At 37.5% G+C, this 24,723-nt stretch overlaps 1 protein-coding gene across 2 annotated transcripts in view; it reads right to left on the bottom strand.

The window, feature by feature from the left end:
- cdk15 (cyclin-dependent kinase 15) overlaps positions 1-24,723 on the bottom strand; it is a 311,761-nt gene that overhangs the window by 48,635 nt on the left and 238,403 nt on the right. For both annotated transcript variants that reach the window (XM_088606689.1, XM_088606688.1), the window contains 5 exons: positions 17,004-17,066; positions 15,071-15,194; positions 13,987-14,107; positions 9,395-9,488; positions 8,084-8,147 (listed from right to left, as the gene is read on the bottom strand). In XM_088606689.1, the coding sequence (XP_088462815.1) occupies positions 8,084-8,147; positions 9,395-9,488; positions 13,987-14,107; positions 15,071-15,194; positions 17,004-17,066 (466 nt within the window). The remainder of the gene's footprint in view (positions 1-8,083; positions 8,148-9,394; positions 9,489-13,986; positions 14,108-15,070; positions 15,195-17,003; positions 17,067-24,723) is intronic.

Raw genomic sequence — 24,723 nt, 5'->3', positions numbered from 1 at the left:
CTGGTTGAAAATAGTTATGTTAAATTCTGAGTTCTGAACCTTAATGAACTATATAAACAGTGGGGCAAGAGGGAAATATTTTTTAAAAATTATCATTTGTGTCATTTAAAGTGCATCCCCAGCTCATTTCATTTGACAATGAAAGTCAATGATATTTATTAAATAAAATAAGAAATATGAAGTAAAAGTACTTTTTTTTTTAGAATAATGTGCTGTCCCACAACTACACCAACTTAATCTGAAAAGCTAAAATTAGAAAAACTTTGCACACCTAACAGTGAAATTAAGGCATCCTGTCATTTTAGGGATTACTTGATAGCCCCACTTCTCAATTACATTTTTGCCCTTCAGTTTCGAGATGGGATTTTGCCATCCAAATCCTATTGAGATCGTTAGTTTGCAGAAAGCTCAATTTCGTCAGTGCAATTCTAACATTATTGAACTAAGCAATGAATTAAGTCAGTTTAGAAAGCCAAATTATTTTCTCCAGCAGTCCCCTCTGCACAGAATCTGTTGCTGCATGTGTGGGTCATTCCAGGTCGATATCAAGGCCTGTACACTGCAGACACACTTCAAATGATGTTTGTGCAATGTAAAACTCCGACTGCTTAGCCTATTATAATGATATTTATTTTTACTTAGGGGCTCATAAGAATTTAGAGTTTTTAAACTGCCTCTGATGTTTGCTGATATATTGCTACTGATGTTGCTCACGGGGGAGTTTCTTTGACACATTAGAATCTCTTTGTGTAAAGCAAATATCTTGCAATTGAGGTGTCATGTGTTTCCCCTTGAATACATTTCTTTGAACGCAGCCCAGCTTTCTAAGAAAGTCCCAAAGCCCAGCTTTGTTGTTGAAAGGTTTGGTTAAATACTTGGCTCTGTCAGGGCTGGTGGCAGTGCTTTCCTTTGCCATATTGAACTCTTTTGTTCAGACATGTCTCCACATTGTCACTGTTTGTTTCTTGTCCTGACAGAAAGACCACCCACCAGAGTGTTTCAGTGTTACTGTAAACAACTTCACAAAAATGTTTAGAGTTTACTTGAATCTTGGATTAGTACTCTGAAACAGCATGAATCGGTGCACTGTTCCCAGTATGTCTGTGTAGGAAATAAGGAGAAATGCAATAGGCTGCAATGGGCTAGTATTGTAATCATAAAGTTTTCTTTCACCCCAAGAAAGAAAACATCCTGAACATTTTACCCTGATGAAACTGTCCTCCATCCAGTCCAATACATTTAGTTAAATCCGTAACACTATCAAATTCCAAAGCCTAAGAGACCATGCTTGATACACATCCTGACTATGTGAAAACATCTTAAACATCCAGACATTTTTACTAGTACATTATTCTTTCACAAAGAGTTCACAAGCTTTTTGTTTTCATGTTAGGAACTGCAGGCCTAGATATTCCACATTTGGGCCTGGGTCTTGTCATCAGCTGTTTGTGTCCTGTTTCCAGGATTCCTTTAGGAATTGCACACAATTGGCAGAGCACCGTCAGAGAGACTGTGGTTCCTGGGATTTCCCAGCTTTCTGCAGGTCTGTGGTAATGTGAGAGAGAAACACCACTCTCCTAGCTGGTGCTCATCTACTTGTATGCTATCTTAGAGCCTTTACATGAATGGCTGTACAAGTGGGCAAGTTAGGAAAGCTTTCCTATTTCACTTGTTTCTAGCATGCACTGTAGGAGTCATTGTAGTGAGCCCAGTAAAACAGTGTTGGGAAGCTGAAAAGCATGTTCTGCAGCAACTACACTTGGGAAATGCAGAACAATGACTTCTTGCATCATGTGATGTACAGTATGTGCAATGCTCAGTAAGTAGAAATTGACTACCATTGCACAAAGTTCACAAAAGAGCATTATAAGAGATGGAAGAGGTGTTAGTGGGACCAGTAGGGGGCGCTCACCCTGCGGTCTGTGTGGGTCTTAATGCCCCAGTATAGTGACAGGGACACTATACTGGAAAAAGGTGCCGTCCTTTGGATGAGATACAGTATAAAACTAAGTTCCTGACTCTGTGGTCATTAAAAATCCCAGGGTGTTTCTCAAAGAGTAGGGCTGTTACCCCGGTGTCCTAGCCAAATTTCTTGTTGGCCTCTACCAATCATGGCCTCCTAATAATCCTCATCTATGAATTGGCTTCATCACTCTGCTGTCCTCCCCACTGATAGCTGATGTGTGGTAAGTGTTCTGATGCACTAAGGCTGCCATCAAAACCTTCCAGGTGGAGGCTGCACACTGGTGGTGGTGGAGGGGAGTCCCCATTACTCGTAAAGCGCTTTGAGTGGAGTGTCCAGAAAAACGATATGTACTGTAAATGTAAGGGATTATTATAAAGCTGAATATAAAGAAACAATGAGTTCAGACTGCTTTTACAGAGAGAAAACAATGAATGATTGTTCCAAACTTGAAATTACCAATCGTCTTGCCTCCTGGGTTGCAAACATCTATTCCACACTTTGGAACTGGAGTTCAAACAACCGAGATGGATATCAGATAACTCTGCTCTCACCAGAAACAACCAGATGATTAAAAGATTAGAAAATTAAATTTCAAGCTGCTATTTTCAACATACTGTATTTACAGGCTGTAGCTAATATGAATATTAAGTGTTGAAAGAAATTTTATTTTAGCCGGATTTGTTTGTGCAATATCTGACAATGATCTCTCAGTTTTTCATGTTTTCGTTTGTGAACAAATATTAAATGTACATGTTTAAAAATTTTTTTGACTGATTAATTCAATTGTTACTGTTCTGTAGGCCAGTTATTAAACATAAGGATGGAAAGATAAGAGGACTATAAACCAGAACATCAGCTTCTACAGCACTTCCAACATTTTGAACAAAAATAGATTGACAAAACAGTATCTGGGTAAACGGTATCTGTTTAATTTAATTTTTGTATTCTTTGAGCAATAAAGGCCAATGACACTTCTGGCAGCCTGATAGAAAACTAACTTTTCCTTCTGTACTGTGTCCTATGTAATATGTTGTGTTGTATGAGCTGTCTTTTTAATGTTGCATAAAATAGTTGTTACTATTTTCAAAAGACTCTTGGCCAAAGAAGAAGAAAGTAGAGAAGCCATTTGATTATTGATTTTGGACATCAGGAATACTGAGTTGAAGTATGAACAGCCTGTGACAAAACATGCAGTTTTTCAGACAAGAGTAGTGTGCCTTCAACTAAAACAAGGCTATTCAATTTGCAGCCTCTCCAATTTGCTCCATTATTACTTTTTGCCACCACTATCTCCTTAATTTTTTAATTGATATTTAGGTGGATCAATATATCACTATGGGGACTGGTTACATTGAGGTAGGGCAGTTAAGTGGATTGGAAGTTATGGATAGGAGACCTCCAGAAATAATGATGTTGCCACTGTAATGGTGTTGATGGACTCGTAGGAAGCAGTCTTCCCTCTCGACCAGACTTTTCCAATGCCAATATTCAAACCAACAAACCAGTGCCTCATGATGACGATTGTCCCTCAGATGATGCATTAAATAATGGTCCCAACTACTTGGCCATCAGAGATCCCATAACACTGTTCATGAGAGATCAGTTAGCTACTAAAAACCAAACAAGCTAGACCGACCAAGTAATATGCTCTAATATGCACAATTTCTTATGTTAAGTTCAGGATGTTATTACTATTTAAAGTCATGAATGCCTTCCTTCAAGGCAGCTTACACTTACTGTTAAAACATAATTTCATTGTTTCTAATGGACAGGTATCTGCAAACCCCTGTGTTTAAGTGAGTGATTACTTGAAACTACAGACTAGGCCAATCACCTTTTGAACAGTTAAAACAGTTGGAGCCAAGTGCCTGCTTGTTTAAGCTAGAACATGTCACCCAGAGAGCACGTACACATTTTTAAATGCGCTTTGTTATCCACCTTCAATTTTAAGTGATGGTTCTGTCATTTTATTTCTGGAAAAGAGCTAAATGTGCCTGAAAGAAAAGTGGAAAGTGGGTGTTTATCATAAAAGTAATGATGAAATAGATTTTAAATCAATAATGGATCATTCTGGAAAGGGACATCATGAATCCCAGGGCTCTCCTAAAAGCTGACAGTATAAACGGAATACGAGTGACCTCCGTCAACCTCAGGACAAACTTGAGGGACACTGGTATTGTACATGAAATGCCAAGAACCAGTATGCAATTTATGTGGTGTTTTTTGTCAGTAAACTGAATCGGCAAATTGTGATTCAAATATAATTTGCATACCGCAAGAGACAAATAAAATTACGCAAGTTTTTTGGGATGACAAGTAAGGCTGGCTATTTTACATATATATGAGATGTTGCATGTTTCGTTTTGCAATGTTACACACTTTCCCTTTGTTGCAGTTCCCAGGATCGGCAGCTGAATAGTGTTTTACAAGGTGGTTCAGAGCTTTAAGTCACATGATAAAGACTTTGTGTGGAGAAAACTCCCATTCTGACTTGGTCAGAGTACCTTTCCCTATTGCAACACGTTTTATTTTGATGCGACCATTGGGAGATTAACAGTCGAAATTGTTAATTTGCATGCAGTGTTTTTCAGACATTCACATTTCAACGAATTCACAGTGCCTGCATGGTCAAAGTTTCATTTTGAAAAGCATGCAAATTGCCAATTTTCATTTATGTTTTTAATTTCTTGAAATTTCTTTGGAAAACCACAACATTTCTGTGAAGGAAGTGGATGAATATCAAGTAGGATTTTTATGGAAATGCTTTTCCACAGACCTTGCCCTGGGTACATGCAGCTCTTCTGGAGCATTTCTATAACATTAAGTCACTTCTGAAAACCCATGCAGAAGTTTCAGTTAATAGAGGCAAAGGTCATTTTTACTGCTCACTACCTTATTTTGCAAGAAAATTCCCTTCTACATAATTCTTTTTTGTCTCTTCTTTCTATGAGTCCCGATATTACCGCGGCAAACAATTGTTTTAGGTTGATGATGTACCGTAATCACATTAATTACACATCACGTCTTAATTACTGTACCATCACACCTGAGACTTCCTTCATGATCATTTCCACTGATCGGCTAGACAGTAATTTCTATTGGAAGTTTCCAGTTCATCCTTTCTCCTTTGCTGTATGGTTCATACTGTTAAACCCCATCCTGCATTCTACAGTTATGTGGGCTACAAAGTCGCTACCTTCAATTTGAATTCTGATTGACATACAAGTGCCACCTTTCCTTAGTTCCTTATCTTCCTTTGTGTTCTTTTAGTATACTGACATGTCAGTACCTTCATTTGTTCAGGATTTCCAATGCCCCTTTAGTAATCCCACCGTAGAAAAAAATGAACTCAATTACTCAACAACAAAAGCTCTTAAAGTAACCGGTTAAAACAACTGTTTATTGCGGCACCCTTGTATCATTGAATTCTCTAGTCATTATTTTTTGTATGGGAAAATCGGTGAGAAATCTGCTAATAACAAATGAAAGATGTTGATAGGCGATTTGCCCATAGTGACGATCGGGACTTTTATTTGTCAAAATTTGAATAACAAAATTCAAAGACAACACTGACTGGATTGTTAGTTGAACCTGTGCATGCATGCTTAGGTAATTAGTACGATGCTTTTTCTTGCTTTAAGAGGGGTGTTTAATTGCTTTTAAAAGGTACAGCAAATTACTTCTCCGTAATAAACTTGTCTGGTGCAGATTAGAAGACTCTTTGCCCTGGAGCAATGTTTTGCACACCCTTCTAAGACGCTGAGAGCTTTGCATTTGAAAACCTACTTACAGCGTATTATCACTGTGATCAACTATACTATACTTGTACTTTGAGAAAATGTATCAGAATAGTTTAGCTGAAAACTAAAGAAAATAGAGGGGTGATTAATTTTGCACATTCAGTGTTGGCTTTCGTTTGGCAAAACTCTGTTAACAACAGACCCAAATGGATTTATTAGAGTGTTATTGATCCCAAGAAATACTTTGGAATGCGGAATTCTGTTTGATCAAATCATTTTTAATATTTATACACTAGAAATCTCCAAACAGCAGTGAAAAGCACAGAACTACTAAAGTTATTGAGATATACAGTGATTTGCCTTCTTTATATCTGTATTTTGTAAATTATTTCAGTTGAGAGAATGAGATTAAGCAGTTGATCATGCAAAGTCTTGAGCTAGGAACAAGTTTAAATTCTGACATACCCAAATCTAGATACATTATAAGGTGCCCCTGTACAAGGGAGACAGAAGTTAAAAGAAGGTAGGGTTAAACTAGAGGGCTTCGTGAAGTTTTTAGTCGGCACAAATTTCATTGTATGAATATTTTTACATGAGAAAGTTTGAGTGTAAATGCAGAGTGATTCTGCTCAACGTAATACATTCACACAATTCTGAAAGGCTTGCCCTTATTTCCCCAGGTCTCTGAATAACTAAAAAAAGCCACCAAATATTAAAATGTCCTGCCTTGTACTGTACATAGTGGATTCTACTCTTAATGTACTTAATAAGAAGGTATAGATACTGTATATGTTCATGTGTTGTACAGTTACAACCTATGTAATCGGTTTGACTACTATTTTCCTGTCACTTTCTGCCCTCTTCTGGTTATATGTATTTAGCACACCGAACCAACAGCCCCGTGTTAGAAAAGTAGAAACAAAAGATGACTGCTTTGAAAAACAAGACACTCCAAATACTAAATGTTCTGCCTTTGTTTCTTGGTCACACTACTAACTCTGAGCAACGCAGTTTGGGTTCCCTTATTAATTTTGTATTTGTTAACCACATTTATTTTGAAAAGAATGTTTTGATTATAATTTAAGTTGTAGCAATGCTATACAGATTTCAAAACCTGTTTGGTCTAGGAGACAAGTGTCTGAATGTTTCTATATTTCCTCCTACTAATCTTGTACCTGAGGTTAGGCCTTTCTCCTTGCATTTCATTGATCTCATTAAGATTTTAATATTAATAAAACAGTGACACACTGCTGCTTGACTTGGATCTTACCTGCCCGGACACTCTGAAACCAAACTTCTACAGAATTCATTCTTAAAATGTATTTTAAAATTAAAAAAAAAACTATTTTTTTTACTGGAACAAATTACAATCTGAAACACATCGAAAATTATTATTCATTCAATTTATACTATGCAGCTGTATTTCGCTTTGATTTAAACAGCTCTGACAAAAAGATAAACGTTCTTGTTTCTGGGCTTGTAAAAGAGACATTCGATAAATTACAGAACACCCCAGAGAATGCCGTTACATCATTTTAAACTGAATAAAGATGCCAAGCTGTGTTTTTTCATATTTTGTTATACAGCATACCGAGTGAGATGTCTATTGTGTATAATATAATAAGATATCTACACAAGAAATTTACAGTATACAATGACCTCAAGCATTTAAACACTGCCAAACATGCTTTAGATATCTCAGGGATAAAACTGTTAGAGATTCTGATATGGAAAGAGTGTTGAACAGGCATTCATTCAACCTACAGTACACATCTTACTTGAGTGTTCCAAGTTTTATGAAGATGGATTGCTCAATGTTTTGTTTGAGCACATTAAAAAATTAACTGTTTTTTCCTTTTCCATGTCTGCTGTTTTTATTAGATTCAGGCTCACCTTACTAGTTCAATTTCACCTGAGTTGCCTGGTTTTAGTTGTGGCCTGGGTGTTTTTTGTCTGGGCTTCTGTCTCTCCATGTTTGTATGAGTGGTGGACAGCTGTTTCGAGGGCAGTACTGTGATCTCTGGACTGTTTTGTGCTATATTCTTCTAGAATAGACTTTATCTTGCCACAACCCTCACGCAACCCAGTCACATTAGAATGATTGATGGATGGAGATCATTTGAGACTAAAATAATTGAATAACCTCAAGGAACAGAGTTTTTTTCAAAGAAGCAGCAATTGTTTAATTAGTGAATTACATAGAAATCTTTTCAGACTTTAAAAATATGAGATTGAGGGAGATGGATTAAACTGATACGATTGAAGTGCTCCAGAACAAGAGTTGGAGAGCCCTGCCTTGGATTAATTTTGGATTTCGACTGCAGGGCAATTCAGACGCAAACACTGGTAAAATTGTTATTAAATGAGGATCTCTGACCTGGCTTGTAATTTGGTAATTCACTGACTCCAGGCCACGTTTCTTCAGTGGGTACTCCCAATACCTGTCAATATGACAAAAAATGAAATGAGAAAATTAACAGAACATGAATTTCATCAGTAGATTACAATTATACAAATCATCAGATTCCTTCATATTTGATACAATTTATTTTGATGACTCATATTTTCATTTATGCATTAACCTGTTCTCTTGCAAATAAAAATGGACACTTTTTAAAGACTAGAGACAAAATATGCCGGTTTTATCCTATGTACATGAATACATATACAATCTCCACATAAGTATTTGCAGACAGCAAGTAAAACAGACATCCCATTTACTCATATGTTCATTTCAATGTACAAACAAGATTATGCCTTGCTGTCTCTATTTTCTTTAATGCAGAGATTGGTTTAACATACTTATCCATTTTCAAATGTTATGTGTGCTAGACAGGTAATTCTTTTCAGTCTGTGTCAAACATCTCCACTGCCTTAATAGGCATTTTTTCTTCTTAAAAGAAAGCTGCCGTTGTGGGGTTAACACCTCAATTTCAAAGGTGCTCTTCCAAATAAAAATATGAACTGACAACTGGATTAACCTGATGACTGAAGATCACATGAGCTGTCACCTCCTCTTACAAACACTGGAGTTTGCTGAAGTTAAGGGAATTGCAACGCTGTTTTGGTATTTTGGGGTTAGAAAGAATTGGCACTGAATGCATTTCAAACCTGAATGAAAGTAGAACATACACAGTAACTAGTAAAACCTCCAATTAACATCACAAACTAGATGAAATTTCCGGGTATGCACAGCGTTGTATTCTGTGATTGCAGAATGAACTAGTGACGTGAAGTGGCCCTATTACAGTGTAAACAAGCAAGCTTGTGAATACATCACTTTTAATCCAATAGAAATATTGCCTTCAATTTCAAGATGGTTTTGCCAAAGAATAAAACTTGTTAACTCTGAATGCAGCTCATGGAACATTTCTGCAGTGAAATGCCTGCTGCACAACCTGTACTTATTTGTTTGTACATTGCATTAGTCATCACAGTGACTAGTGAGCAGGAAGGGCCCGCATTACATCGCAGGTTGTGCAAACTCTTACGCTCACAATTGGCGAGACTAGTGGTTTTTGACAACATGGCGACTTTTATAAAGTTCACAATTTTGTGCTTAATTTGGAATTTGCAATATAATTTGTCAATTAATTTATTTTGCTACTGAGATTCAATAGCTAGTCAGAGAATTTGGGACTGCAGTTCCCCTTTAAGGGCCAGTGGGAAGATATGATCGCTGACTTACCGCCCAGATCTTCTGCAGCTGTTCAAAGATGTCTGCGACCCCTGGGAAAGCAGGGGATCCTTGGAGCATCTCAATGAATATGCATCCTGCTCCCCTGTGAAATCCCCCCCAAAAAACAGGTATAAAAATATTAAGTTTGCTAATTAGTGTTGACTATTACATCTGCTGTTTATAAGTGCTGGGAAACAACAGCCATTTTGAATGGTTCTTCCAATCAAAAAAATTATTTACTTTTAAATGTCTTGCCTCCATTTCACACACAAGCATTCTACAGAAAACAACAAGATGGATTTCAATGTTTTTTCTCAGCCAGGTAATTGCACCCACAATGTCAGTAGCACATTTACCAACTAGCTCAGGAGTGACCATCCCTTGTTCTAGACAGTCACAGCACAGCAAGCCCTATGTGTCACTCTGAAATCATCAGTTTGAAAAGCCTTGGAACGCATCTGAGTTTTGGTCAGTTGAGTGAGTGATTGGTTCATATAGGGCACAAAAAGCCAACTGTTGGGTTCTGGTATTTCTATTTCATGTTATCTTTAAGCTACTCTAATCAAACCTGTTTCACTGGTCAACAAAGGTTGTTGCAGTTGTTTAGAAATTCACATTTAAAAATAAACAATAAACCCCCCAGGTTATGACTCTCTAAGACCAGGGCAGAATACTCCTGTACTGGAAGAAAGAAGTAGTTCAGGTGGGTAGCTGCGTCAGCATGTGTAGGCTGCAAAGGAACAAGCAATAGGTTTATTCCATGCTGAAAAGAGAAGAAAGAAAACAAAATGTTGCGTTTTCTTCTCTTTTCAGCATGGAATAAACCTATTAATTGTTCCCTGGAAGAAAGAAGCTGAGTTTCACAAGCAGAAAATAATGTGATAAGATGTTGAGTAGGGGAAGTCAATCAAACTGCTGATGTGAAGAGTTTTTGCAGGTTTATATCAGCTATAGGCTTGTGAGTGTGTGGTTGATTGAAACAGGAGTGGAGCTGCTGTGCTCTTCTCAAGAGAGTGGATTCTGAGAAAAACATTGTTTTACTACTTGATTTTAAAGTCCTATTAAATGTAATATAGTGTTTTCTTTATTTTTACTGTGCCCCTTGTAATTCTGTTCCCACAGATGGTTTAATATATGAATAAAGGGCACACTTGCTTGAAAGATTATATAAATTAAGACCTAAAAAACTAAAAAAGGTGATATACTAAGAATATAGATTATATTATAAATGCATCTCTTTTTATAGTATGTTTTTAATGTTCACCCTGGGCACCAGTCTTTTTCATTGTTTGTTTCCACTGTTGTATTTTTGATTTGTGAAATTCACCAGCTGCTCTGCTTCCAGGTAGAAAGGATGTTTTAATTTTTTTTAAAAAGTATTGTAGTGCAGCTGCCATGTTGATTGTTAAGTGGGAAAAAAGCAAGAAATACAGAGCTATGCAGAAGTATTTGATGCCGCCTCAGTCACTCATCAGATTTCTATGATTTTGATTTAAAAAATGCACATGGGTAAACAGGCTATTCATGGTTTTAAAGGCAGACGGAAGAAATATATCTCCAAGACAAAGTGTAGTAAAGACTTATTTAAGAACACCTCTTTATTGAACTAAAATTGCACCATTTATGGGCTCATTAAGGTGACTGTTCCATGGTGCACCAGTTCAGACTTAAATCTATACCTAATAATTTGCACTGCTTGGTGGTTACTATTAACATAAAATAGAATAAATGAAACAATATTGCTTTGTGACACAAATTATAACTGTTCCTTTCAGCCCCATTCCCACAATCAGAGGTCAAGTCATAGCTGTAAATGTTATTAAAGAGCTCCATTATATCTCTATATCTATGTGAGTTATATCTCTGTGATATGTGGGTCTTGTATTATTTAAGACTGATCTTCCATGCTTATTCTGCTGTGTTCTAGCAAAAACATGATAGGTCAGTTGTAAAGCTTCCTCGAAAATGGGAGGTGGACAATGAATTCATCACTGTTTGCACTGCTTCCAACATAGAAAGGCATAAACCTCTAATTTATACTAGTGCTAACAATGTCTCATCAAATTTCATGACCTGCCATACATTGTTTCTCAGCCTAAAATCCATCCTTAAGATATGAAGCACAAGGAGAACATTAGAATCTCTAAGGATCTTATTCGGTTAGTCAAGTGTTGTCAATTTCAGTCCTCAGCATCTAAAATACAGAAGGTTGTCTTTGTCTCTTGAAGTTATTAACAGTCTATTTGGTTGAATTAACCCAGCTGAAGCTTAACTGGCGCTATTTACAGTATATTCCTCCTGATTTTTTTAAATAGACCTAGATTCTAGATCTGATATTGGAACACCTGTTTTAGATGATATGAAAATCCTTTCTGCGAAAAATTACAGTATATAGGCTTCAAAGAACAGGACAGCACAATGTGTGCTCTTAAGTTCCGCCAGCAACTTTTTTTTTCCTTTTTAATACACTTTCCTTCATGTGTAGATGCCAACATATTTTGTTTTTAAGCCAGTTTAAAACATGCTAGTGAATAAAACAAATTGTTAAAACTAAATCAATCTTTTTTTATGCCTGCAGGCTGGAACAAGAACAAGGCCATTACTGTTAAGGCTAATGTTTGGTTTCTCCAAGTAAGAGTAAGTTCATGGTGGTAAATCTTTCAAACACTTACGAAATCAAACAATGTGCTTCCAAATTCTAGCTCTATTACACCATAGTTAGGCAGCAGTTATGTGAGTGTATACAGATCCCTTCCAGCCTTGGATGAAACTGAATACCGTTTTATAATTTCCAAGTGTTTCTTGCTGGCAAAGCAAGAGCACTATTCAACATTGCTTTTTGTTTGCAACAGAAAACTTGTGCCACCTGCACAAAAAAAAAAATATTGTTTTTTATTTTGTAAAATATTTATGTACACTTCTCTCATGTTTTGTGACATCCATTTGAGGATTCAGTGTTTTTCTCAGGGAGCAGCTCTCAAATTTAGACCACTTAAAAAGGCAACTTAAAGTAAGAGGATTTACTTAACGTAGAGTAAAGCCTAAAGATGCTGTTTCTTTAGTTAGATTTTTCCTATCCCAATTTCTACATTCAGTAAATTGTTTTAAGCATTGAAAATTATTTTCCATCAGAAAGAGAAGACAAATATTAAAAGTATTATTTCACTGAATTTTCCATTCGTAGAAGGATTTGGGTTTGGGGGCTCCAGGGTGGCTCAAGCAGTAAAGCTTCTTATTAAAAGCATAGGAACACATAAAGGTTTATTCCATGCTGAAAAGAGCATGTACACAACGTTTCGGCTTCTTCTCACACCTGATTAACTCTTGGGATTTCCTGCTTGCAGGAATGTCCCACCGTTGTAGTGACAGATACCGTACAGTATATAGTTTGTCTAATCAGCACTGAAGCTAGGGAGCAGTAGAGTAGTTTATTGCTATGTGTACACGTACATTGGAATTCTTAATCGCATTGATCTCTCGGGACACAGTACAACAGACAACACCACACATTGTAGACAGTACATTAGAGCATAATAAATAATAGGAACAATAAATGTTGTGGGACAATAAATTATGTAGTAGTGAAAAAAAACACGGTAGATCACACAAAAAGTGCATAGTTCAGATGTGTATTTAGGCATTGCAGCTAGCCGTTGAGGATGTGCACTGCAGTGGGATAGAAGCTTCTCTTGAGTCTAGTAGTCTGCGCTTTAATGGTGCGGTACCCCTTGTCAGAGCTCAAGGGGGAGAACAATTTGTGGCTAGGATGACTTTGATCCCCAATGATGGATTGGGCTTCATCGCAAAAGCAGACGGTGTGAATATCACTGATTTGTTGGTAAATCACATCCTATAACCCTCTTCCCTTGCTATAGTAGGTTTTTAGTGCATCTCTGATGCTTGGTGATGCTTTCTGATGCCATGACACTTTTGGAGGAATTTGTGGATCTTGCAGTGTGTCCATTCATGACAGGCTGTGAGGGTAGGCAGTTTAAAGCAGTATGTCTACCCATCCTCATACCTCATACCCCCATGGTGGTTTTGTCCTCTGAGCCATGACGAAGCGACATTTGCTTGACTCCAAACAAGGTGATCAGAATGAAAATGGAGTTGGCACAGGACAAAAAACGGAAACTGAAATCCGGCCATTGGCTATAACAACACAATTTTCGTTTTAGATTAGTCCATCTAAATGCTGAAAACCACCCATTATGATCTCCGACTCTGAATCACTACACCCAGTATCATTACAGTAACCAGCAAATGTCTACAGTATGTCATTGACATTTTTGCATAAAATTCACAACAAATGACTGCAATTTATAGGAACGGTGTGGAAAATAGCCTGCAGTGTTTTGACTGCAATTGCATGAAAGGAATGAAGATTGTAAAGGAATGAAATAAAGTGCAAAATTTAAATATATTCTAAAATTTCATATTTTCCTATCGCAATAACCTATACTAGATCATTACTGTCCCATATATAATTTGTAGGAGGAATCTACATTTATACAGAAATCAGGAATGCCACCACTTCAATTCACCATGCATCGTCAAAAATTGAGTTTCCAACCATTTATCATTCTAGCTTTGACCCTCACCATATGTCTAGTCCAGTGGAGTAGTCTGTAGCTCCCAGTAAGACATCAGGAGGCCTGTACCAGAGAGTCACCACTTCCGAGGAATAGGATTGACTAGGGACTGACTTTGAGCGTGCTAAACCTGTAGATAAAACAAACACATGGTGGCAATCAGCTGAATTTGAAAGCTGTGGGCAATGTCCAGCCTCCCTTAATCAGCTGACCAATTAATGCACAGTGCCCAAAGGAAAAAACCTTGGTTTTCACATGAATGGTTGGGGTGCGTGGAATCGGGCTTTCGGAGAATAGAAACCACAATTTCAGAGACTTGCATTCATACTGTACATCATCCCGCTTTCCCCTGATATCGTAGGAAATGAATATCCTGAGAGGAAGGATAGATATCTCGAGCAAGAACACAACACACAGGGAAACCAAGTCAAGATTCCAGTTGGTCAACAGAATAAGTAATTCTAGGGATAAACCATGTGGTTAGGTTAATACTGTAGTTTTTGCTTAAGGAATAAATTGTATTACTTTTAATCCAGTCATGATAAGAACATTAGTTAAAAAGACCCATGTGAAGAGAGGTAGGCAGCAAAGGGGAATATTCATCCCTCCATTTTCTCACGGGTTAATCCAGCTCTGGGTCGCAGGGGAGCCAGAGTTTATCCCAAGAAGCAATGGGTGCAAGGCGGGATACACCCTGGATGGGACACCGGTCCATTGCAGGCAAAGGTGAAGACCTACTGTATGAGAATATCTGTCAGGCTACATTATAATGCAATATGTGCTGCAGAGTGAGGAGAAAGTGAAATGCCTTTTAAAATGAGTAATTCTGCAAGTAGTCCTAAAATTAAATACTGAGTTTTTGGCAGTCGTAAGAAAATAACCTTGCAATTATTCCTAAACTGAGGTCCTTTAAACTGTCTAGTAAAAGTACAATGACAATTGGACCACCTTAAAAGAATGTGGCTCAACATTCTGTATTTAACAGCGAAGGCCTGAGTGCTGAAATACGGCCAAATGTGTGTACTGTACATACTGTATAGGCAGTCTTGGGATAAAATGAGGTCTGGATCATCTATGCTCTTTTGCAACTCACCGAAGTCTGCGAGCTTAAGTTCTCCCAGGTAGCTGATGAGCAGGTTCTGGGGCTTTAGGTCTCGATGCAGAATCCTCTGACGATGAATATAGGAAAGCCCTCGGAGCAGCTGGAACAGGAAAAGCTGAAGCCGAGAAAGATTGACAGGCAATGAAAGCAACCGATTCTTTTGAAATTTGTTTTACAGGGCTTTAAGATCGGATCGGAAATGAACGCATGTTGGACACATGGAGCACTGTTCCTCCTAATCAAGCCCCTTCCCCTGGGGGCGTGGGGGCTTGGCCAGCGTTTCCCTCTGTATGCCGGGGAGATTGGGTTACGTTAGAAAGCAACACTTGTAAAATGACTGGCATGTAGGGGCGCATAAGACCTCAAAGTTATCAGCCGTAACCATAGCAACAAAATTGAAACCCCAAGAAAGGTCTCTTGTTACGCAACACGTAGAAATTACAAGGAGGCAGCCTTATCCAGTTTCCAAAGTCGTTCTTTCATCTTTGCATGTGGTTCCAATTTTCATGCTACTCGTTCACTGTACTGAGCACTTTCTCTTTAAAATGCCGGCTGTATCTGAAATGAAAGCGGTTAAGTCACCTAATAGGGAACATGGCCAAATCATACACAGTTTGCTATTAGAACTGGACTATTAAATCTGAGGACTGGCTATAACACTGCTGTCACTGTCATGTTCAATTGGAGGCTGAAAAATACTTCCCTTTGCACACATATTAATTTAATTGAGGCAACAGACATCCGTCTTCTCAAGTTTGTTAATCACCCTTAAAACCTTTGCTTTGCTGAAGACATAATAAACAGCACAAGAAGACTACAGATCTTTTTACACAGTCAGCTATGCCTTTCTCCTTTAAAATGTATTGATTCGAAACACAGCCTGTATCTGGGGTCAAACGCCTTATGCATTTTTGTCAATTCTCTGCAAAGCTTCTTCAAAATTCCTGATGGGTATGTCACTCGGGATTAATTTTAAGCAACTAGTAGACAATTTGTCAATGTTCTCCTCTACACAAAGTGAGGTGGCAAAAATGCTTAAATTAAAGTTAATTATAAGTAAATTAAATATAATTTAATAAAGGTTTGCTGTTGTGGCTTCAGTTCAAAGAAGTGCAACAATTAATTCCTGACTTTAAGGGTCAGACAGACAGATTAAAATAGCTGTTCAGTATTGTGACTAAGTATTCTGGAAAGGTTAACTCTTAGAACTTCTTCGTTATGAAAAAACATGCTCAGAACACAAGTGTAAATTAAAAGGAACTGATTTTGAAATGAAAGTAGGAGATAAATTCTCATACAAACAGTTGTAGGTGTCTGGAGCAATCTAAGTCACATTCTTGAAGCAGGTTCCTTGTAATCATACAGAAAATATTTGGTCAAAAGCCATTTAATATAATATAGTAACTAGGAAAGGCCCCCCAATCAAATCACTTACTGTACACCCATTCCATCTACAGGACCTATAAAGGGTTTTGGAAAGAGTTCTGCTCAGAAAAAAACACTGAGGAACCTGGCCTCTAAACTCCTACAGCGTTTTGGTCCATCAAGCCTGCTGTGTGTGGTTTTCAGGAACTTTGTAAAAGCCGCGCAAGTATTTGTGTGTGATGGTGTGTAAAAAAAAAAAAAAGTAGGATCGCTATTCTATTTCACATTGCCAGCAAGTCACGGAATTAAGAAAAAACACTTTCTTGACTTCACATAATGAATTTAGTTCTTTCTTCAGCTGTATGAGGTGACAATGATGCTGTTATACCTTTACAAATCTGATTAATGTTTGACTCTGTGTTAAAATAATTCTGAAACAACAGATTATGCAACTTTTTCCCCTCAGGACCTGCAAGCAATACTGTGGTAGAGGTAATTCTATCACAGGCACTCCTGTCTGGGTTATGGGTACGAATTACAGCATTTCCTGATTTGTTACCTTAACATTGTAGGAGTGAAGTCCTCCCGGGTGCTGAACCATGTACTGTCCTAGATCGGTTTGCTGGAGAGAGAGGTGGAAAAGAGCATAGTATGAACATGACAGTACAATCGGTAAGAACAATATCCTTTCTAGGAATTTGAGAAGGGCCTTTAATTAACAAAAACAAAGCATGTGAACACATAATCACTAACACAATATCTTGACATTATTATGAGAGACCTTGTGGTCTATTCTGGTACAAGGAAAAGGGTATGCATATTCTACATCATTTTCTATATAAGGAAGGACCCAGGAAGTTAGCAAAGTAGTCAAATTACAATAAGTATCAATAGATGAAACAGGTGAAATTTTGGATATTTGTTTTACATTACAAAGAGATGGAGAATTAATCTCAAGCCTAAGAATTTGTGACCACAATGGAGATAAAGCATTCTGGCTGTCAATTGGTTTCTGACACAAACGATTAAAGCAGCTCCAAAAACTGAATAGATTGATATAGTACTGAGTTAATACTATTTGTACTGTAGTTTAAACTGGTTGTATTGGAATATGGCCAATGTCATTTAATTATGGATTATAGCCTATTTGAGAATACTTTATTAATTTATAAACATATAATTTATGGCTATATACAAAATTGCTCTAAAGCAAAATATTTTAAGAAAGACAATAACGTTCTCATACTCCTCCATCTGGTATTCAATCCAGAGGCATACTACAGAATAAACTGAGAATTTATTGGGTATTCCTGAGCCTTACTTTAGTATCGTCCACTACACCATTTAACGTGAGATTTCCACTCTCAGAATACTTGACTTAAATCAAACTTTGAGCGTTGATGATGCATTCTCTTGGATTTGGGAAGGTTGCTATATCAGTTCTAACTGTTAGCCTCATTTGCTGAAGTATATTTTCCACTGAAAAGAGTAGAAGGTGGCATTGATTCATTGAAGGAAAACTGATCCCTAACCCTAACTTCCAAGATCCTTAGCTAGGGTTAGGGTTAGGATTCCCTAAAACATAGACAATTTCTAATGGCATGGCTGTAATTCACGTCAGAAATAATATGTAGAAATGATAGAATTTCCAAAAAATCTACACATTTTTTTTCCCATCACTCTATGTATGGCTATATACACAGCATTGGCGTAACAGGGAATTTAGTCTATACTGCTCCTATAGCAAAAGTCTGAAAGAAAGTCAATACAGCTCTCATACTCCGGCATTTGGTGTTCAATCCAGGGGCATACTACCATATAAACTGAGAATTTATTGGGTATTCCTCACTCTTACCCTAGTTTGGCCCAAAACACTCCTCATTGACAGCCCCATTTAACATGAGATTTCCACTCTCAGAATACTTGACTTAAAACAGAATATGAGCGTTGATGATGCATTTTCTTGGGATTGGGAAGGCTGCTATGTCAGTTCTGACTGTTAGCTACATTTGCAGAAGTATATTTTAAACGGAAGTGAGTAGAAGGTGGCATTGATTCCTTGAAGGAAAACTGATCCCTAACCCTAACCTCTAAGCAAGGGTTAGGGTTAGGATTCCGTAAAACATAGACAATTTCTAATGGCATGGCTGTAATTCGGGTCAGAAACAATATGTAGAAATGATAGAATTTCCAAGAAATCTTCACATTTTTTTTCCATCACTCTATGTATGGCAATATACCCAACATTGGCCTAACAGGGAATTTAGTCTATACTGATCCTATAGCAAAAATGTAAAAGAAAGTCAATAAAGCTCTCATACTCCTGCATTTAGTGTTCAATCCAGGGGTATACTACAATATAAGCTTAGAATTTATTGGGTATTCCTCACTCTTACCCTAGTTTGGCCCAAAATACTCCTCATTGACATCCCCATTTAACATGAGATTTCCACTCTCAGAATTCTTGACTTAAAAAAGAATTTAAGCATTGATGATGCTTTCTCTTGGGTTTGGGAAGGTTGCTATGTCAGTTCTGACTGTTAGCTTCATTTGCAGAGGTATATTTTCCACGGAAATGAGTAGAAGGTGGCATTGATTCCTTGAAGGAAAACTGATCCCTAACCCTAACCCCCAAGCTAGGGTTAGGGTTAGGATTCCCTAAAACATAGACAATTTCTAATGGCATGGCTATAATTCGGGTCAGAAACAATATGTAGAAATGATAGAATTTAAAAAGATATCTTGACATTTCTTTTCCATCACTCTATGTATGGCTATATACACAGCACTTGCCTAACAGGGAATTTACTCTATACTGCTCCTATAGCAAAAGTCTGAAAGAAAGTCAATAAAGCTCTCATGCTCCTGCATTTAGTGTTCAATCCAGGGGCATAATACCATATAAACTTAGAATTTATTAGGTATTCCTCACTCTTACCCTAGTTTGGCTCAAAACACTCCTCATTTCAACCCCATTTAACATGAGATTTCACTCTCAACATACTTGACTTAAAACACAATTTAAGCATTGATGATGCGTTCTCTTGGGTTTGGGAAGGTTGCTATGTCAGTTCTGACTGTTAGCTTCATTTGCAGAAGAATATTTTCCACGGAAATGAGTAGAAGGTGGCATTGATTCTTTGAAGGAAAACTGATCCCTAACCCTAACCCCCAAGCTAGGGTTAGCGTTAGGATTCCGTAAAACATAGACAATTTGTAATGGCATGGCTGTAATTCGGGACAGAAACAATATGTAGAAATGATAGAATTTCCAAGAAATCTTCACATTTTTTTTCCATCACTCTATGTATGGCTATATACCCAGCATTGGCCTAACAGGGAATTTACTCTATATTGCTCCTATAGCAAAAGTCTGAAAGAAAGTCAATAAAGCTCTTGCACCTGCATTTATTGTACAATCCAGGGGCATACTACCATATAAACTTAGAATTTATTGGGTATTCCTCACTTTTACCCTAGTTTGGCCCAAAATACTCCTCATTGACAACCCCATTTAACATGAGATTTCCACTCTCAGAATTCTTGACTTAAAACAGAATTTAAGCATTGATGATGCTTTCTCTTGGGTTTGGGAAGGTTGCTATGTCAATTCTGACTGTTAGTTTCATTTGCAGAGGTATATTTTCCACGGAAATGAGTAGAAGGTGGCATTGATTCCTTGAAGGAAAACTAATCCCTAACCCTAACCCCCAAGCTAGGGTTAGGGTTAGGATTCCGTAAAACATAGACAATTTCTAATGGCATGGCTATAATTCGGGTCAGAAACAATATGTAGAAATGATAGAATTTCCAAGATATCTTCACATTTTTTTTCCATCACTCTATGTATGGCTATATACACAGCACTTGCCTAACAGGGAATTTACTCTATACTGCTCCTATAGCAAAAGTCTGAAAGGAAGTCAATAAAGCTCTCATGCTCCTGCATTTAGTGTTCAATCCAGGGGCATACTACCATATAAACTTAGAATTTATTGGGTATTCCTCACTCTTACCCTAGTTTGGCCCAAAATACTCCTCATTGACAACCCCATTTAACATGAGATTTCCACTCTCAGAATTCTTGACTTAAAACAGAATTTAAGCATTGATGATGCATTCTCTTGGGTTTTGGAAGGTTGCTATGTCAGTTCTGACTGTTAGTTTCATTTGCAGAGGTATATTTTCCACGGAAATGAGTAGAAGGCGGCATTGATTCTTTGAAGGAAAACTGATCCCTAACCCTAACCCCCAAGCTAGGGTTAGGGTTAGGATTCCGTAAAACATAGACAATTTCTAATGGCATGGCTATAATTCGGGTCAGAAACAATATGTAGAAATGATAGAATTTCCAAGATATCTTCACATTTTTTTTCCATCACTCTATGTATGGCTATATACACAGCATTGGCCTACCAGGGAATTTACTCAATATTGCTCCTATAGCAAAAGTCTGAAAGAAAGTCAATAAAGCTCTCATGCTCCTGCATTTAGTGTTCAATCCAGGGGCATACTATCATATAAACTTAGAATTTATTAGGTATTCCTCACCCTTACCCTAGATTGGCTCAAAACACTCCTCATTTCAACCCGATTTAACATGAGATTTCACTCTCAGCATACTTGACTTAAAACAGAATTTAAGCATTGATGATGCGTTCTCTTGGGTTTGGGAAGGTTGCTATGTCAGTTCTGACTGTTAGCTTCATTTGCAGAAGTATATTTTCCACGGAAATGAGTAGAAGGCGGCATTGATTCTTTGAAGGAAAACTGATCCCTAACCCTAACCCCCAAGCTAGGGTTAGGGTTAGGATTCCGTAAAACATAGACAATTTCTAATGGCATGGCTGTAATTCGGGACAGAAACAATATGTAGAAATGATAGAATTTAAAAAGATATCTTGACATTTCTTTTCCATCACTCTATGTATGGCTATATACACAGCACTTGCCTAACAGGGAATTTACTCTATACTGCTCCTATAGCAAAAGTCTGAAAGAAAGTCAATAAAGCTCTCATGCTCCTGCATTTAGTGTTCAATCCAGGGGCATAATACCATATAAACTTAGAATTTATTAGGTATTCATCACTCTTACCCTAGTTTGGCTCAAAACACTCCTCATTTCAACCCCATTTAACATGAGATTTCACTCTCAACATACTTGACTTAAAACACAATTTAAGCATTGATGATGCGTTCTCTTGGGTTTGGGAAGGTTGCTATGTCAGTTCTGACTGTTAGCTTCATTTGCAGAAGAATATTTTCCACGGAAATGAGTAGAAGGTGGCATTGATTCTTTGAAGGAAAACTGATCCCTAACCCTAACCCCCAAGCTAGGGTTAGCGTTAGGATTCCGTAAAACATAGACAATTTGTAATGGCATGGCTGTAATTCGGGACAGAAACAATATGTAGAAATGATAGAATTTCCAAGAAATCTTCACATTTTTTTTCCATCACTCTATGTATGGCTATATACCCAGCATTGGCCTAACAGGGAATTTACTCTATATTGCTCCTATAGCAAAAGTCTGAAAGAAAGTCAATAAAGCTCTTGCACCTGCATTTATTGTACAATCCAGGGGCATACTACCATATAAACTTAGAATTTATTGGGTATTCCTCACTTTTACCCTAGTTTGGCCCAAAATACTCCTCATTGACAACCCCATTTAACATGAGATTTCCACTCTCAGAATACTTGACTTAAAACAGAATTTAAGCATTGATGATGCGTTCTCTTGGGTTTGGGAAGGTTGCTATGTCAGTTCTGACTGTTAGCTTCATTTGCAGAAGTATATTTTCCACGGAAATGAGTAGAAGGTGGCATTGATTCTTTGAAGGAAAACTGATCCCTAACCCTAACCCCCAAGCTAGGGTTAGGGTTAGGATTCCGTAAAACATAGACAATTTCTAATGGCATGGCTATAATTCGGGTCAGAAACAATATGTAGAAATGATAGAATTTCCAAGATATCTTCACATTTTTTTTCCATCACTCTATGTATGGCTATATACACAGCATTGGCCTACCAGGGAATTTACTCAATATTGCTCCTATAGCAAAAGTCTGAAAGAAAGTCAATAAAGCTCTCATGCTCCTGCATTTAGTGTTCAATCCAGGGGCATACTATCATATAAACTTAGAATTTATTAGGTATTCCTCACCCTTACCCTAGTTTGGCTCAAAACACTCCTCATTTCAACCCGATTTAACATGAGATTTCACTCTCAGCATACTTGACTTAAAACAGAATTTAAGCATTGATGATGCGTTCTCTTGGGTTTGGGAAGGTTGCTATGTCAGTTCTGACTGTTAGCTTCATTTGCAGAAGTATATTTTCCACGGAAATGAGTAGAAGGCGGCATTGATTCTTTGAAGGAAAACTGATCCCTAACCCTAACCCCCAAGCTAGGGTTAGGGTTAGGATTCCGTAAAACATAGACAATTTCTAATGCCATGGCTGTAATTCGGGACAGAAACAATATGTAGAAATGATAGAATTTCCAAGAAATCTTCACATTTTTTTTCCATCACTCTATGTATGGCTATATACCCAGCATTGGCCTAACAGGGAATTTACTCAATATTGCTCCTATAGCAAAAGTCTGAAAGAAAGTCAATAAAGCTCTCATGCACCTGCATTTATTGTTCAATCCAGGGGCATACTACCATATAAGCTTAGAATTTATTGGGTATTCCTCACTCTTACCCTAGTTTGGCCCAAAATACTCCTCATTGACAACCCCATTTAACATGAGATTTCCACTCTCAGAATTCTTGACTTAAAACAGAATTTAAGCATTGATGATGCTTTCTCTTGGGTTTGGGAAGGTTGCTATGTCAGTTCTGACTGTTACTTTCATTTGCAGAGGTATATTTTCCACGGAAATGAGTAGAAGGTGGCATTGATTCCTTGAAGGAAAACTGATCCCTAACCCTAACCCCCAAGCTAGGGTTAGGGTAAGGATTCCCTAAAACATAGACAATTTCTAATGGCATGGCTGTAATTCGGGACAGAAACAATATGTAGAAATGATAGAATTTCCAAGATATCTTCACATTTTTTTTCCATCACTCTATGTATGGCTATATACACAGCACTTGCCTAACAGGGAATTTACTCTATACTGCTCCTATAGCAAAAGTCTGAAAGGAAGTCAATAAAGCTCTCATGCTCCTGCATTTAGTGTTCAATCCAGGGGCATACTACCATATAAATTTAGAATTTATTGGGTATTCCTCACTCTTACCCTAGTTTGGCCCAAAATACTCCTCATTGACAACCCCATTTAACATGAGATTTCCACTCTCAGAATACTTGACTTAAAACAGAATTTAAGCATTGATGATGCGTTCTCTTGGGTTTGGGAAGGTTGCTATGTCAGTTCTGACTGTTAGCTTCATTTGCAGAAGTATATTTTCCACGGAAATGAGTAGAAGGTGGCATTGATTCTTTGAAGGAAAACTGATCCCTAACCCTAACCCCCAAGCTAGGGTTAGGGTTAGGATTCCGTAAAACATAGACAATTTCTAATGGCATGGCTATAATTCGGGTCAGAAACAATATGTAGAAATGATAGAATTTCCAAGATATCTTCACATTTTTTTTCCATCACTCTATGTATGGCTATATACACAGCATTGGCCTACCAGGGAATTTACTCAATATTGCTCCTATAGCAAAAGTCTGAAAGAAAGTCAATAAAGCTCTCATGCTCCTGCATTTAGTGTTCAATCCAGGGGCATACTATCATATAAACTTAGAATTTATTAGGTATTCCTCACCCTTACCCTAGATTGGCTCAAAACACTCCTCATTTCAACCCGATTTAACATGAGATTTCACTCTCAGCATCCTTGACTTAAAACAGAATTTAAGCATTGATGATGCGTTCTCTTGGGTTTGGGAAGGTTGCTATGTCAGTTCTGACTGTTAGCTTCATTTGCAGAAGTATATTTTCCACGGAAATGAGTAGAAGGCGGCATTGATTCTTTGAAGGAAAACTGATCCCTAACCCTAACCCCCAAGCTAGGGTTAGGGTTAGGATTCCGTAAAACATAGACAATTTCTAATGGCATGGCTGTAATTCGGGACAGAAACAATATGTAGAAATGATAGAATTTCCAAGAAATCTTCACATTTTTTTTCCATCACTCTATGTATGGCTATATACCCAGCATTGGCCTAACAGGGAATTTACTCAATATTGCTCCTATAGCAAAAGTCTGAAAGAAAGTCAATAAAGCTCTCATGCACCTGCATTTATTGTTCAA

The sequence above is a fragment of the Lepisosteus platostomus genome, chromosome 14 (genome assembly GCF_059453375.1).
Source record: "Lepisosteus platostomus isolate fLepPlt1 chromosome 14, fLepPlt1.hap1, whole genome shotgun sequence".
Classification (NCBI taxonomy): domain Eukaryota; kingdom Metazoa; phylum Chordata; class Actinopteri; order Semionotiformes; family Lepisosteidae; genus Lepisosteus; species Lepisosteus platostomus.
This window is presented reverse-complemented; position numbering and strand designations above follow the sequence as displayed.